Here is a 17,497-nt window from a genome sequence, read left to right as displayed (position 1 = left end):
CCCTGTGCGAGTTTGTGTTCACACATGCGGTCCAGTATGTTTGCCTGTGGGCAACCCCAGATCTTGTGTGTGATTTCACATTTCTCCCCTTTTGTAAAAGACATTGCTATTACGGGGTCAGGACAGAGGGATATCAGAAATATGAACAGGCATGTATGAGCCACAGCTGATCTGCAAAGAAAGCCATGAGAAATTACAGAGCCCTAGAAAGCCCTTCACAACTTGGCAGCAAGGTATAGAGCACTCGGAAAGACTTGCAGAGAAGTATGTCTCCACATTCAGTGTCATCGTGAAACTCGAACTGCTAAACCGAAAATCTAAACGTGCTTAGAAATGGTTTTAAAAAAAAAAAAGACATAGAGGAAGCTCTCAGATGAAGGCTAGCATCAATGTAATTCCGTAAAGCCCTATTTAGATTTCTCCCCCCCCCCCCACACACACCCAAAGGAAGAACAGAAAACAATGGATCTGGCATATTTAAATATTCCTCATGGGGTTTTTAGGAGTAGTGACTATTTCCTAAACACTTTGGGAGAGGGTTAGACAAGTGGAATGTGTCAAAGACAAGTCACGCTCATGCAGATTTAATGACGGTGGGGTGGCCTGCAACTGTAAAGGTTGCAGGTTCCCGGGGCTCGTTCTCTGTAAAGCTCTCATCGGCACCAGCACAGACTCCATCTCCTGGTAGGAAAGCTGAGGCTTGTAAGTGTGAAGTAAGTCATCCAAGGAGATATACCTTAGGGAGCTTTGGAGTCACAGTGACCTGCAGTTTGTATACTACTTTTGCTGTCCTTGGCTGGACACCTTCGGTCAAATCTGTCCAGAGACCCTGGTCGCCTCTCAGTAAGGTGGGAAAATAATAGTACCTGTCTATACCTGCCTACCTCATAGGCTGCGGCCGCTGTGAACAGTCCTGTGTGTGTGCATCCTATTGGTGTGAGCCTGCTTGGATAACACCAGGAGTGGAGCTGCCGGGCACGAGGATCCATGGTGTTCTGGTCATCGACAGTTCTAATGGTCCGAAAACTGTTCAGATTTTATTAGTCTGGCAGGACTATCCTGACTTGTCATAACAAAGTCATAGTTTCCTTATGTAACTGTTCATTCCTAAGTATAATCTGTACTGGCCTTACTATATTTTATAGGACTGTATCATAATTTATATAAGCATTCCTTATCTCTCCATAAATTCTAAATCTAGGAATCACCCCCCCCCAACCTTTCAGAATGATAAAAACTGATGGGTGATGATAAAAATGATAAAAACTTGGATATGAATTTTTTTTCCTGTATTGTCTTATTCAGGGACAAATTCCCAGGAGCGGAATTGTTTGATAAAACGCACAGAGAGAAGAGATGTTTTGTAGGTGGGAATCACGGCTTGTGACTGAAGGGAGCTGATGAGCCTGGGGGTGGGGGGAAGTGGACCTTCCTCATTTCTGTCAGCTTGTGAACTCTGAGATGGTAGCCAACAGTTCTGAAGATGGAGTTCAGCATTGACACGAACCCTCCCTTTCTTGGAATGCTCCCCAAGGTCTCAGCACACGTCCTTGAGCTCTCACCGGAAGGGGCAAAAGGTGTCCCATGAAGGTTTGGTTTCATCTCCAATAGACTTGACTGAGTTCTTCTTTTCCTAAGTGGTTCATGAACATCATCTCGTCTTCCTTAGCAGTGGGAGAAGGGACAGTTTTGTCACCTTCTGGTTACAGCTGCTGGGACCAAAAGCTTCATAGTTAGTAAGTAAGGAGACCAAGATTGGGATCCAGACCCTTTATCTCCAGTTGCCAATTCTGCTTCCTGGAAAGATCATTCGTACCGAATACGATCATTTGAGTGTTGGAGGGGGACAAATGTTCGTGGGATTCAGAGAAGACAGGGATGAGCAAGGAGGGAGGTAGACAAGGAAGGCTCTGCATAAAACATCTCTTCACACTTCTTTTGTGGTTTCCTCTCCCACCACCCTCATCTTGCAGCTCGAGCTGATAAGGCACAAATCAAGATCCCTGGCACTGTGTTCCTGGTGCACAGCTAAGTCATTCTTCAGATACAGAATGGGATTTAGGAAAAGGCTTCTCCCGGGCATGGAATGTAGTAAACCAGATGTCTCCGGAGAGTTGCTCTCTGTGACCGTGTGGAGTGGAAAGCCAGCGTTACAGCCGAGGCTACACACTTAACTGAATGGAACATTCTGTGCCCGGTGCAGAGGAGAGCATTTTTAATCTGTTTTTGTAACATTGTCATGAACTTCTAAGAAAGAGCAACAGGAGATAGCCAAGAGCCAGATGCCATAACCAGACAGCTGAACTCTCTGCTTCTAAATGTCAGGGTCAAGAGGTGAGAAATATGAGTGCTCACTTTGTAATAACCTGTGTGTATGTGATATAAAACACAAGCTCAGATCAAGGCCATAACCCCAAAGCTGTGAGGTACCAAGAGATTAGAAAATCATCTGTTCACCCTTACAATGTAAAATCTTACTAAGCAATTTGATTTGTAAGGTCCTTGAATCAAACCTATTAAGTTTAATATATGCTTACCTCCAAATCAGGACTTAATTTTCAATTAATTATATGACAAAACCTAATAGGGTTATTGCCTTATGCCAGGTCCTGTGCACTGGTGATTTGGGGACACTGCCTCGGGCTCTCAATGTGTCCATAGTTGACCTAGGTTGTGACACAGCATACAATGTGGCCGGACACAGATGTTCCCAATTACATTAATGAGCACCACACACAGCCTCTCCTCAGCCCTGAGCATCTGCACCATTTAAGAAGAGCATGTATATGCAGACAACAGCTCCAGAAAAGCATCCATAGATCAAAGCCCCACCCCCCCATGCTGTGTTGACTCCCTTCCTTCCCGCATCCGGAATTTTTCCTGGGGCAAAGGGACATCACAATTGCATCTTTTAGATCAACTTTTTATTGTGAGATTACTGTAGAGTCAGATATAGTTGTAAGGAATAATACTGAAAGATAGGTACCCTCTACCTATCCTGTCCCTGTAGTAGTATTCTATAAAACTGTTGTTTAAATAAAATATAATAGTAACATTTAGTGTACCCTTCTGTCTATTTGGATTTTCCAAATCTCACGTACACAGTAATACTCTACTTACAATGGGATTACATACTCCTCAGCCTTATGGTAAGTAGAAAATGTTGTAAGTCAAAGCTCTGCTGACTGTCAAACATTGCCATGTGACTGACACGGCCGTGCGGCCCTCTGCCTTGGCCCAGCATGGCAAGAAGGTGTTGAGCTAAAAATTGCTAACCCAGGAAAAGATTAAAATTCAAAGCATACAGGGGCCAACAAGATGGCTCATTGGATAATGGCACTTGCCACCAAGCTTGACAACCTGCATCTGAGCCCCAGAATCTGCATGGTGGAAAGAGAGAAATGATCCAGGAAAGTCATCCTCTGCCTCTACACACACACACACACACACACACACACACAATTATGGCATATGCTTTCTTCACACAAAATGAACAAAGATGTTTTCAAAAATTCAAGGCACTGTTTCTACTGAATGCATATTACTTTTGTGTACTCGTACAGGGGAAAATTTGTAAGTTAAGCTATTATAAATCGGGACCGCCTAAGCATATCTCTGTGTGTGCAACTTGGTTCTCAGTTATTTAATTGCCTACGTAACCCTGTCCACCACCGCCCCTAAGATACAAAGCGGTCCCATCTTTATGGGAGCCCCTGTGTGGCCTTCGGTAGTCATACCCACCACGCACCACAACTATCCTTTCAGGCCCCAGTCACTGGCAGCTACTCATCTTCCTGTCTATAATTTTAGCCCTTCAGAGATGCTGCTCAAGACAACCATGGTGTGTGGAACCTCTAGGGATTGGCTTTGTTCACAGGACACTCTCTTGGAGCCCCATCCATACTGCTGCATAGAAGTAGTTTGCTCTCCTTTATTGTGTGCTCTGTGTTCGTGGCATGGATGTTTATTTGCCTATTCAGACACATGGGCTGCTTCCGGGTGTTGATGTTGTCAATAAGCCTGCGGTAAACATTTGTGGATGGTATCAGCCTAACCAGCTTTTCTTCTCTCTGAGAGAAAAGCCTAAGAGTGCAATTGCTGGGTCAGATAGTTTTGCACAGTTTAGTTTTGTAAAAGCTGCCAAACTACTGGGGGCCTGTAGTATAAACTTGTAGACCTACTAAGGATTCCTTTAATCCCACTAAAGATTCTTTTAAAATTACCAACTCTACTTCGATCCAGCTTTATTATTAATACCATCATTACTTTGAACTGCCATGTATACCATTCTTATATGTGTCAAATCGTATACTAAACATGTACACTACACATATATAACACATACATGCACACATGCTACATATATATACACACACTATTTGAATGCACACATACAAACATGCATTCTACATACATGTACACACACATAAACACATATGCACATGCACGCATCCGGGGAATTCTTTAACTTTTAACATTTTTTTAGATATCTATTTTATCTTTTTGACTGTCTTGCCTGCATATTTGAATGTGCATCATAAGGTGTCAGATTCCCAGAAACAAAAGGTTGTGAGCCACCAGGTGGGTGCTAGGAATTAAACTCAGTTCTTCTGGAAGAGCAACAAGTTCTCCTAACCAGTGAGCCCTCTCCAGCCCCTATTTAAAACAAACAAACCAAAACAAAACCTATTCTCTTTTGTTTTGTTCTGAGACAGGATGTTGCTAAGTAGTCCTGGCTGGCCTGAAACTCACAAAGATAGATGCTCTTGTCTCTGCCTCCCAAGTGCTGGCATTAAAGACATATACCACCACTCCCAGCTCTCTGGGGAATTCATAATGCAGCCTAGATACTCGGCTTTGTTAGGTACATGGTTATGCTAATATTTTCTGTCTCTTCATCTTAAGGAACTCTTTCTCAAAAGCCACAGTTTTAGATGTTAATGAGGCAAAATATGTTTTTGTTCTTGTTAACACAGCCTCAGATCTATACAGAGGCAAAAATTTGGAACAGAGCTCTGGTACCTCTGAAGGCCGCTTGTAGCATCTTCTTTGATAATCACTGCTCTTGGGGATCTGTAACATAAAACCATTGTATTTGCTTTAAAAGGCACTGAGAATTTTGGGAGGTAAGACCACTGAGTCAATGTGAGTCTTCCCACTTTGTTGTGTGTGTTTTCCTTTGTTAAGCAACATATTGCAAAGTAGAAGTTTTGAGCTTCCACGCCAGATCATTACTAACTGTAAGTTAACAATGGAAATTGCTTCCTTATAGTCATATGGATTACGCTCTATTAGAAGCTAACTGTAAGGGTGGTCATTTGCAGTTGGCAATAAACCAAGTAGTTAAAATTGGAACTTGCAATTTTGCTTGCAATAGGCCAAGCAGCTTTTGGGCCCTGTCTTAGTTAGGGTATCTATTGCTGTGAAGAGAGTTCATGACCATGGCAAGTCTCATAAAGGAAAACATTTACTTGTTGCTGGCTTACAGTTTGGAGATTTAGTCCACTTATTATCATGGTGGTGTGCAGACAGACTTAGTGCTGAAGAAGGATCTGAGAGTTCTACACCTTGATCCACAGGCAGCAGATGTGTAAGCCACACTAGGTATAGTTTGAGCATAAGAGACTTCAAAGCCCTCCCCCACAGTGACACACTTCCTCCACCAAGGCCACACCTACACCAACAAGACAACGCCTCCTAACAGTGCCTCTCCCTATGGGCCTATAGGGGTCATTTTCTCTCAAACCACCATAGGCTCCAATCTAAACATCTTCAAATTTTGCTATCAGATATATATCTGAGCGTAATGTATTTACTTTAAAGTATTTGAATAAATTATTGAAATATGTAGTATTCTTTCATTTGCTTGCTCTAGCTCTAAACCTTAAGGAGGAAAAGCTCTGGTTTTAGTTTTAGAAATCTCTTCCCCAAGGGGAATACTTTCTGTATAATTTAATTAAAATGGAAGATAAAAAGGGAATAACACTTTCCTTCATAAAAGGCTTAGTTTTTCACTAATAAATGAGGCTTCATGTACTGCAAGACAGAAACTCTGGGAGGGGAGAGTCATGAAGAGACTATGTCCTCCCTTGACCCTATCTCTGTGTCTAGAACATGACAACCTTGGCATCTATAGTGAGTTTCAGGGGTTGGGGTGTCGGACAGTGACTCTCGGACTAGACAGGGCACCCCCTCATGAAATCCTTCTCCTTTTATATTCCAATGATTCATAAGAGCCTGTCTCATCAAAGGTGCTCAAAAAAATACTTGGAAATTCACAAACTTTAATAATTATATGGTGTCTCAAAATTAATAACATCTACCATTTAGGAAATGTTCCAATCCCTCTGGAAGCAAACACTATCTATTATCTTCTGCATATACCTTGGTTGTTTTCTTAACACTCTACTGTCTATAAAAATAAGAAGATATTGAAAAAAATGTTGGCTTCATCCATCCACCCATCCATCCATGCATGCATTTATCTATCACCCACCCATCTATTCATCCATCTGTCATCCATCGGTCATCCATCCATCCATCATCCATCCATTCATAATATATCCATCATCTATCCATTCATATGTGATGTATCCATCCATCTATCCATCATCCATCCATTCCTTCCATCTCTCATCTATCTCTCCATCCATCCATCATCCATCCATCCATCCATCCATCCATCCATCCATCCATCCATCCATTTTCCATCCATCCAACAAACAAATGAACATATGAATACTGTGCCAAGAGCTGGCAGGGATAGACACACTTATCTAGAAAAAGGAATAACCCTTTCCTTCTGGTAAACTAGAACTTGAGGAGGGGGATAGAAATCCTCTCCTGAAATATGTAAATTTTATAAGACACTGTAACTTTTACTATTAAAATCAGTTCAGGCAGTAATTTAAACCATTCACAAGAGGCTTTCTGGCATAGACTGACCCAGGAAAGCTATAGCAACAGAGTATTCTGAGAGCGCCCCATGCCCCCACTGGAACTCTCTGTTAATGTAGCTCCACCTGCACTAGCCATGCTTCTTGCTTTCTTTTAAAAGATGCCGTTCCCATCTCCTTTCTGCCCACATGAAACATCGGATGCTGTATTTATTGTTCAGGATCCTTTAGGTTACACGGGACAGAAACCTAAGCAAATGCCCTAAGCAAAAAAGAAGAGCACACTGCTTCATAATTCTGAAGAAGAAGGGCTAGGCATGGCTAGGGTGGTAAAGATGGCAGCCCGCAGCCTCTGATCCATCTGACTGATTCACCTTGACCAGCTGAATGAGATGGCAGTGTTGACACCAGCTCCTGATGAGGCCTTGGGAAGTTTTGATTTTGATCTCTTGGAACCCAGCCACCAGGTAAAGGAATCTAACTAACTACCCTCGTGCAGAGAGGAGTTGGTGAAAGAGGTTGTTAACATTAGTTAATTTTAAATATTGTGTGAACATAAACAATGGGACGGAGGTTTGGCCAGTCCTAGCCTCCCTTACACACACACACCTTCTTATGAAGATGGAGCTTCCTTGGATACTCTAGTACCAGCAACGACACAGATACACAGGACCCAGGAAAGCTATGTCCCCAGGAGGGCTGTCCCAACCTCAGTCACGAACCAACGGAAGGTAGTTATTGTGAGTCAATCTTTTTAGAGTGGTTTGTCACACAGCAACAGGCGATAAAAAAGGCAGCCTCGAGTACTCTAACAAGTCAAGAAGGAGCCTTTCTTCACCGCATAGCTTTCCTTTCCCAAGGAGGCTGTCTTTGTAAAGTAGGGTTGATGTTCATTAGGGCAACCAGCCTACCCTTGTGAGGCTTAGCAATAGCCACTGAAGGTGCATTTCCTTCCCAGGAGGGCCAGCCAGTCTCAGGGGTGACTCTAATTGGGTGTAAGTCACGTGACCTTGTAGAGCCTGCGTCACCTAAATCATGTCTCTCCTTAGGCATTGGCATTGCCTCTAAAGGAAAGCATGGTCTGTTTTCTCTTTGGGTCCTCTCTCCAAAGAGGACCAAACGGTGCTAAACAATACTTGTTTTCTTCCTTTCCCGGGGAGCTTGCTATTGTGCTGTTTAATTTATATATTAAAAAACAAAAAAAAAACAAAAACTTGTTCTGCGTGCCCAGCAGAACAGGTATTGGGCTGTTGGGCTTATGAAATAAATGTAAAGGAGCTAAACCAATCAATAACAAGTTCTTTCTGTTGAGATGTGAATGAGCCTGGTATGTTTGATTCATCTTTCTCATTCCGGGACAAACCTCTAAGGGATACCTGGATTAGAAATCAAAGTTGATGCCTGCTGGGGCACAGATCATGACCCCAGTGTGGCTTATCAGAGACCTGGCAGCACTCTGGCCTGGATAAATGTACACACACACAAACACACACACACACACACACACACACACACACACACACACACACACAGAATGTACTTGCCAAGTAGTAACTGGGACATGTTCCATATCAGATGGGGATGAGGAGAAAAACCCACAGGTTTCCATTAGATCCTAAGAAGGATCTCTGAAAGATTCTGTTGGCAAAAGACTTGATAGTAACAGACTGTCAAGCCTGATTTTCTGCAAAAGTATTCCTAGCGCTTCTTTGAGAAGGTACTAGTAATGACTCAAATTCCAAGACTGGGGATAAAAGCATCACATTTACTGCCCTTTTCCCCCCCTGAGAGGTGGTCCCTCTACAAAGCTCTGTCTGTCCTGGAACTCACTATGTAGAGGAGGCTGGCCTCAGACACTCTATGTAGAGGGGAGCCGCCCTCCTGGGGTTAAAGGTGTGTACCATAACGCCTGCCGCCTGCCGTTGCCTTTGTAAATTTAATCTTGAAAGGGAGTGCGTGTAAAAGATGGGTTCTCGTTGCTTGTATGTTTCTCAGTAATTTTCATGGAATCACTTTATTTTCCTAAAGAAATAGTTGTTGCCCCGTACTTTAATTATATTTTTGTACTTTTAATCTCTATGTTGAACACAGGGTGCTTGCATTTTTTTTTTTCCGGCTTGCTTTCCCAGGAGTGTTTATGAAATTCGCCCAAACTGATTTTATTTTTAAGCTGGGGTTCAGTCTGTGACGCCCGTTGTCACTTTAGTAGTTCTCCTTCTAGACAGAAGCATGTTTTTAATACTGTTAAGCATGTTTTTAAAAGCCTGTTAAGTATTTGCTATTTATGCTTTGGGAAACCAGCTTCTTATGACATGGGATAAAATGATCTCCAATTTTCTTTTGAAAATTTGAAGTTATAGGTTTTTTCCCTTTGTCTTTGAGAGATAATTTTACAGTGTGTTTGTGTGTGTGTGTGTGACACACGATCAAATGCCAAGCTGCATGTATAGAGACCAAGGGACCACTTTTGAGAGTACATCCACCACTTGGGTTCCGGGCTAGCAAGCTTATCACTAAGCTTCTACCCTCAAGACTCTTGCTTTTAAATTCTACCTGGTATTGATTTTTGTGTATGATATGAGCAGATCTGTTTTTTCCTATGTGAAAAAGACAAATTATGCCACAAATTTCTTAAAACTTTTTCATAAACGTCTGTCTTCTTCTGGATGAAGCTCAAAGTTCAGAAAATGGCCTAAAAGGCCCTGTACATTCTCATCCTGAGTCTGCCCTTCCCGCCTTGTCCTCTGTGTGCTTCTGAGGGACACGGTTCTCCTCCTTGCTCTTCCCTGAGGTCTTCTCCGTGTGTCTGCTGCAAAACTCTTCACTTGTGCATCCGTGTGAAATGCACAGACTCCTACGTGTCTTAGTGTTTCATTGCTGTGAAGAGACACACTGACCACGACTTATAAAAAGTGTAGTAAAACCAATTTAAATTTATCCCTGTCTAGCTTACAAATGAAGAGACTCAGACTATGGGTTATTTTTATTTGGCTTTGACAATTACTAGGGGAACACCTAATCTGCTTTTCTACCTGCTGGCCTGGTTACTTCCTCAGCAGTGGACCCCAAATACTTGCTCTTCCTCTTGGCTGTGTGTCATGGTCCAGCTCTTCTCGTGACAGTTTCCTCCTACTCCTGAGTCCTTCTCTCCCTCTCTGCAACCTCCAACCAGGTAATTCAAAACCCACCTACCTCTGACCCCTCCAGTAATTAGTTGTGGCCATTTTTATTTAACTAACAATTTTAAATTAAGGAACAAGGTTTGCACAACAGAAGCTTCCGGTGCTTTCTTGCAGTCTCAGAGGTTCAGTCCATTGTCATCATGGCGGGAAGCATGGCAGCGTGCAGGCAGGCATGGTGCTACAGGAGGAGCTGAGAGATCTATATGCAGCAGGCAGAGACACTGGACTTGGAATGGGCTTTTGAAACCTCAACTCCTGCTCCCAGTAACTCACTTCCAATGAAGCCACATTCCAAACCTTTCAACTTGGTGACCACACATTCAAATCTATGAGCCCATGGGGGCATTCCCATTCAAACTCTACTACATTACTACTGTCTCTCTTCCTAAGTCTCTGCCCAAATATTGCATATCACAGAAGCTTCTCTTGACATCATGACTAAAATCTCTCTGTCTCTGTCTGTCTATGTCTTTGCCCCTCTCTCTCTCTCTCTCTCTCTCTCTCTCTCTCTCTCTCTCTCTCTCTCTCTCTCTCTCACACACACACACAGATGTACACAATCACAATCTCTATTTTTTGATTGAAAGAATTTAACTGAAAATCTCTTGGGCCCTGTGTACGTGTGTGTACGTGTGTGTATGTGTGTGTGTGTGTGCGTGTGTGTGGTTTAACCAAAGTCTTGGAAAAATGGCTTAGGTTAGGTTTCTGATTCTTTTTAAGTTTTAATAATTTACTTTTTGTGTAGTTAATATATGACCACATTTAAGATGCAAACATAGTAAAAAAAAATCAATAAACAACCCTCCCATCTACCTTGTAGCTGCCCAGTCTTTCTTTTCGGACCTCGGCTGCTTGTTCACTTATTATTTCTGTAGTGTTTTATCTTGTCAGGAATGTGCCATGCACATATATAAACACAAGTGTCTGTCTGTATGTCTGTCTGTTTGTGATACACATTGCACTTTCAATAAATGGTAGAACACCCTACATTATCCGGCAGCCTGCTTTTCTCTGAACTATACATGCTAGAAACAATTGTGTAGTTAGAGGGCCGTCCCATCTGCTACACTTGTCTAAAACTCCACGGAGGGGGCATGTCTTGGTTCCCTGGTCTCCTTGTGAATGACACGTAGGTCCTCAGTCTTTGTGATGGCCTCATAGCCAGAGGTCCTTATCTTTCATCAGAGCCTCTCACAGACTATCAGATAGATCTCTTAGACCTCCATTCTTATCTTGGTTCAGGAAGCCCAGTAGCTTGCCAAACACCCACAGAACAAAGCCAAACTTCCCAATGCTGAAGGTACAGCTCCCCAACCCTCCAGTCTCCGGTCTTCTACCTTATCCCCGTGTGCCTGAAGACACCAACTAAACCAACACCTTGAGCCTCCTCCCCCACCCACCCAAATGCACAAACCTGTTTTGTCTCAGCCAGCTAGGGGGATGAACACCTCCTCCCTTCCCGGTAGGCAGATCCCAAGGCACTCTTGGGCCTGTTAGGATCAGTGATCCAAACCTGCCAATCCAGTCTCAGAGTCTCGTCCAACATAACCGGACCTTACCTGGTGAATTTGGGGTTAGGCAACCGATACCGCATCGATTACCAATCAGTATTTTTTTTCTCTCTCAGATTCCAGATCTCTAGTGGGCAGGGAGCGCTCGCTGAGACTAGAGAACGCTAAAGTGAAAAGATGTCCGGGTTTCAAACTAGCTGACAACACAGTGAGTCACGCAAGCACAATTAAGATACACAACACAGTGGGAGTGCGGCTCCGTGGAATTCTACATGGAAAAATGCCCCTCCCTTCTGGAATCCTTAGCCCACTGTCCAGGTCCAGGGTACCTGTTCAGCAAGTAAGTGTCCTGTTGAGTAAAATATATATTTTTTTCATTCATATCTATATAGGCAGCCCTTAAGGCATCCGGCAACCTCCTGTGCTCAAACTCGTCTTTTATCACACTCAAGTGGGTCCATAACCTGTGCCGGCGTCGCTCATCTGAGCCGGGGGAGGCGTGGGAGCGCGTGGGCCCCGGTTGCAGGCAGGGAGGGCAGCTGAGCCCGGCACCTGGAGCGGGTCTCGGCGCCGCGCGGGGCGCAGGGGCGGAGAGCGGGGGAAGGGGCGGAGACTGTCGCCCGCTTCCCCACCCGGGCGGCGGCGGCGGCGGCAGCGGCGGCGCAGGGCCGCGGGGTGTCGGCAGCAGCTGCAGCCACCCGCGCCACCCCCTCGGCCGCGGCTCCCGGGCGAGGGTGAGCCGAGCACGGCGGGCAGCTGCCACCCGGCGCCGAGTGGAGCGGCGGCCCCGGAGAACACAAAGTTGTCAGTCCGAGCGCGGACATGCCGGGCAGCGACACGGCGCTCACCGTGGACCGGACCTATTCGGACCCCGGCCGGCACCACCGCTGCAAGAGCCGGGTAAGGGCGCGCGCAGAGCGGCGTGGGGGTGCGAGTGTGCGTGGGGAGGGCGCGGGCCGGCTCGGCTCGGAGGCACGGCACCACGGAACCCATCGCCGGCCTCTCCCGGCCGGGAAGGTCTGGGGAAAACCTTTGGTCCGGGAACGCGGGGCCACCGCTGGAATCGGAGGCTAGCCAGCCCTATTCCACGACGGTGTCGCCCGGCTCTCCTCCCCGCCAGAGAGAGCGCACGCTGTCTGCCCGCCCCTCCTCTGGGACTCCCAGGGTCTGGTTCCGGGCATAGCCACCTGCGGGGCTCCGCACTGCTGCTGCGTCCCCCAGCCTCACAGTCCAGTCCCCTGCACCGTGCGCCCCGACGCGCTGCCTAGATCAAAAGTCGGTCTCCGCACCGACGCTCCGGAGTTGGGAGCTGTTGCTGAGCGGGCGCCTTCTCCTCGGTTTGCAGAGTAATTTGCTGTTGCTGATTTTGGCTGTGAGCGAAAATAGCTCTTCTGAGCAAGCTGTGGAGACCGCCTTGGAGGGCTTCATTATAAAGACGGAGGCCATAGCCCCAGCTTGGGCCCCCCCAGAGGAACACCTTCCCTTCTGGGCGGCTCAAGTGTCCAGCAAGGATGTGAGGCGCCCCCCCCCCCCATCCCTTCTCTCCTTGGCCAATTAAAGTGCCTTTTGAAACAGCACCTCCTCCACTTTGGCAGGCGACACCTGGAGTTGTTCTCAGAGCCTCCCAACTTCTGGGGATTCGATGTTGGCTTCCTTGTATAAAGTTCGTAGCGACAGAACGGGCATAGTATCTACCCTTCTGTCTGTAAGATCAATTTGCTGCCATAAGTGACAAGCCTTTGCAGGGTTCCCTGATACAGAATGTGAGTGTGCAGTTACAATTTGAAACAGTCATCGATTGTCCCAGAAGTGGCGTGTTTACCTCGTTTCTCTTTTCACTTTAGCGCCTCTTAATCAATTTAGGGAAAATGATTTTTAAAAACCCACAGATTTAATGTGTTTGGTGGAATCGCTCCTGCTTTGACCAACTCTTTCTCGTTTTCTTTACAAGTTTCATAACAGTGCACCAGGGAAGCATTCCAGGCCTCCATAAGAAAAACATTTAGAGTTTTGGTTACCTGCAGTCTGAAGTTTGTTTGGGAGGGCAACACAGCTGGCTGAAGGAAAGGTCTTTTCCGGAAAGCTGTGTCTTGGGGTGGGGGTAATCGTGTAGTGCACAGGTGAGATTGTAATGCTGATTGAGAGTCTGGCTTGGCACAACCCTGAGGTCTCTGAAAGCAATCAGGGTTGGTGACCTCTTGGGGGATGGTGGCTTGTTGACAAAACTCTTGGAATGAGTTTTCCAAAAGTCAAGAGTTGCTGCCTGTCTGGTGGAGGTGGGAACCAATCGGGTGGGAAATGGAGACATTGACTGAACTGCAGTGACTCCCGCACACGTGTCTATCCTCAAAGTGACCGAGACATCATGTCAAGGGGATTTATTCTTTTTCCTTTAAAATTCTGTTCACCATCTTTTGCTTGTTACGGTATCAGTAGAGACATACTGGATTTACAAGGAAACTGAATTAGGTGCTGGATGTATTGATTATTCTCTGTAATTAGCCACTGGGCAGATGAAACCTAGTGAGGAGTAGAAGGCATGAGAGAGAAGAGGACTGGATGGAGCAGGCCCAGATCACAGTTCAAGGCCCTCTTAGAGATGCTGAGTTAGCCATCTGGACTGTCCGCTTTTAGGGTTTTTGTTTTGTTTTTTTGTTTGTTTGTTTTTGGTTGCTATTGTTTGGGGGTTGTTTTTGAAACAAGGTCTCGTGTATCCCAAATTGGCCTCCAGTTCATAACCTGTCTTAGCCTTCTGAATGCTGGAATTACAGGCAGGCGAGGCTGGCATTGGTTTTAGGATTGTTTTTGTTTTGTTTTGTTTTGGTCTGCCTTCCTGTGGAGACATCAAGGCATCAGGAGAGCTAACGTAAGAACTTTTCTCTAGTGGGGTTGGTGTAATTTTGCATCCCTCCTTAAGGCTACAGTAAGTCTGCTGTAATGAAGGCTCAGCAAAAGCAATTTTGCCTTGGCAGGAGGCAGCACCCCATTAGGTGATCTGGCCGCTCCTTTGTGGAAGTCAGTTTGATGTAGCTATAAAAAAGTATTTCTCATCACACCCAGAAAAGTACGCTGTGCAGAAGGAGAGCGCCCAACGACGGAAGGGCGGAAAGTTCTTGGTGTTACTCCCTTGTTGGAAACAAACTAGGATTTAAAAAGGAGCCCTGCCTCTGGCAACTGAGGTTTCTCAGAAAATACGGGTGATTCCTGGAGTGGATGCAGAGGTGACTAACCTTTAAGGAATCTGTAGTTTCCTCCCCCCAAAACACCTTGTTGATTAACAATGGTCATTTAAAAGACCCTCCCTTAAGGTAACAGGGAAAATACACATCACTTTTGCTGGATGTATTTGAGCCTTTGAGACTAGATGGTTAATGAGACAGGGGCCCACTTTTATATTCCTGAGATCTATTTTTGCAGTCAGGTAGACTAACCTAGATTCTCCTCCCCCACCCCCCTTAGCAAAGAACTGGATTGTAACAAATGTCATTATTTTGGCGGTAGAGAAGCTGAAAAGCCAGAGTCATTCACAGTTTTAAACCTCATCTTTGTAAAACTAAAATGTGATGCTTGTTAACTTGACACACATAACATCTTTCTGCTTTAAAAGAAAGAGCATACATAATTAGAGGCTGTGTTTTTTTCCCCCTTTTGGTGATGTCAGAGCCTATCACCAAAGCTTACATTAAGAAGATAGGCAATCTGTCTTCCACTTCTTTTAACTGGTTTTTGTTAATTATGTGAGTCTGGTTGTGTGTGTGTGTGTGTGTGTGTGTGTGTGTTGTCACTTTAAATGTTTCCTAATGCCACTTGTCATTCCCTTTAGCCACTTGGGTGCAGCTGTAAACGGTTGTTGAGTATTATTGGAGGTATCTACCCCACCTTAGATCATTTAGTTCCCAAATAAAAGACACAAAGCCTTAATATTTATAATAAGCCTTAAAGCACCGGAGCTGGGCAGATGACAGCCCTCTGTGCTATTTTGTTACTTCCCTGTCAGTCCCTCCAGGTATCTACCCCAGTCCCTTCAGATATCTACCCCGAGGTACCACTTTTCATGATCTGTTGAAATGACTCATACTCCAACAGGCTGACCCTCTTGGCCATGTGCTTATCATGATCCACCTACCCATGGGGGTTCTCTCCCCACCCTGTATCCTTTCTTCTCTTGGTTCCTGCTTGAGACCTCAAGCCCAGAACCCTCACTCTGCTCACTCTACTGCCCAGCCCAGGCTGTAGGCATCTCATTTAACCAATCGTGGATAATTTGAGACGCAAGTTTTACACAACAAAAGCTGGTATTCCAAGGATCTGCTCATCTTGGGGTACAGAAGTCAGCATTTGAATACAAGCAGAACTAGACCAACCTTCTACAAACTATTGGAGCTCCACAGACAGAGACATAGCTCCCAACTGGGTGGGCACCAGGACAAGGCCCCAAATAACTTTTCTGAGACTCTAATCCCTATTGGAGATGGTAGGTGTCTTAGTTAGGGTTTTACTGCCGTGAACAGACACCGTGACCAATGCAAGTCTTATAAAGGACAACATTTCACTGGAGCTGGCCTACAGGTCCATTATCATCAAGGTGGGAGCACGGCAGCATCCAGGCAGGCATGATGCAGGAGGAGCTGAGAGTTCTACATCTTCACCCAAAGGCTGCTAGCAGAATACTTCTAGGTATATAGGATGAGGGTCTTAAAGCCCACACCCACAGTGACACACCCACTCCCAACAGGGCCCCACCTCCTAATAGTGCCACTCCCTGGGCTGAGCAGTATCACACCATCACAGTAGGGGATACTAATAGAAGGTGGTGTCAGTCCTCTCCTCACTTTGTGAGTTTGAATAAGAGATTTGTTTTTTTAATTGACAGTTGTGTGATTCAGATATTATTGCTTTCATCTGTATATAAAGGGATTTTTTTTTTCTTACTGTTAGAATGCTAAGACCCCTCAGCTTTACTGCCCTGCTGTCTCCTATTATACTGTCAACCACTGGGCTTTCTGTGACATCTCTGCAGTTGGTCCTTTAACACTTAGGATACTTGACTATTTCTATTTTACCAAGCCTCCACGGGAGGACCAGACTTTCTCCCCACAGACTCACCTCCATTATCCTTGCCCGCTCTCGGGTGGATTGCTCCATCCCTTGGACCCTCTAATCATTCCTTGCCTAGGGGGTGGTAAGGCCTAGGAAAAGTGAGGCACATAATAAGAACCCAATAGGTGGTAAACGTGTTTTGTGTATATATTTACATATTTATGCAATGTTATCAGGAGGCTCCATGAGCCTGAAAGTTAAAAGACTCCTAATTTTGTGACAAACCCACTGAGCATCTTTTGTGCACCAGCTGAGTTTCTGCACACCAGGAAGAGCTGGATAAGTAAGTTTAACACTGGTCTCCCTGATAGCTTGGTGCCTGGTGGGTATATCTTATACTGCGACCCTCAGCGATGTAGAAATCCCTTTTGCAGGAAGAATCGGTCATAATAAATAGAAAAGTTTCCGGAAGTAGAACCCGTGTGGAGCCTGAGGGCCACACCTGTCACACATTTTGAAGTCCTCTGCCGCTGGGAACATCCCCAGTGGGTGGGGAATGACTGCCACAGGCTGTCGGGAAGAGGGAGGTGTGCTAGCCTCTAACAGTGAGTTGATTGCTCCCTTCTTCCCCAGCAGGAAGTAGACTGATAGAACCAGACTCTTGTAGGTGCCACTGACCCAGGGAGGTGGCACGCTGGGTAGTTTGTAAGGACCGGTTTGATCAGCATTTTGTTTCATTCTAGAGTTATGGCCATATCGAGTCTGTGAAGTCAGTTTGTTTACATTAGGAGGGGTAGGTTGATGGTGCCTGTGTTTTCTGAGCCATGCTTTGCCGCAGGCTCTCTCCCTTCAGAGACAAATGACTTGC

General features: G+C 45.3%; 1 protein-coding gene across 1 annotated transcript in view; it reads left to right on the top strand.

Annotated features, from left to right (window-relative positions):
* The first annotated feature begins 12,084 nt into the window (after window positions 1–12,084).
* The window catches only part of TMCC3 (transmembrane and coiled-coil domain family 3), a 68,928-nt gene continuing 63,515 nt past the window's right edge, over window positions 12,085–17,497 (top strand). Inside the window, exon 1 of the mRNA XM_080935046.1 lies at window positions 12,085–12,489. Within this exon, the coding sequence (XP_080791172.1) occupies window positions 12,412–12,489 (78 nt within the window). The 5' untranslated portion in view covers window positions 12,085–12,411. The remainder of the gene's footprint in view (window positions 12,490–17,497) is intronic.

This window comes from Micromys minutus (genome assembly GCF_963924665.1).
Source record: "Micromys minutus genome assembly, chromosome: 22".
Lineage (NCBI taxonomy): Eukaryota > Metazoa > Chordata > Mammalia > Rodentia > Muridae > Micromys > Micromys minutus.
This window is presented reverse-complemented; position numbering and strand designations above follow the sequence as displayed.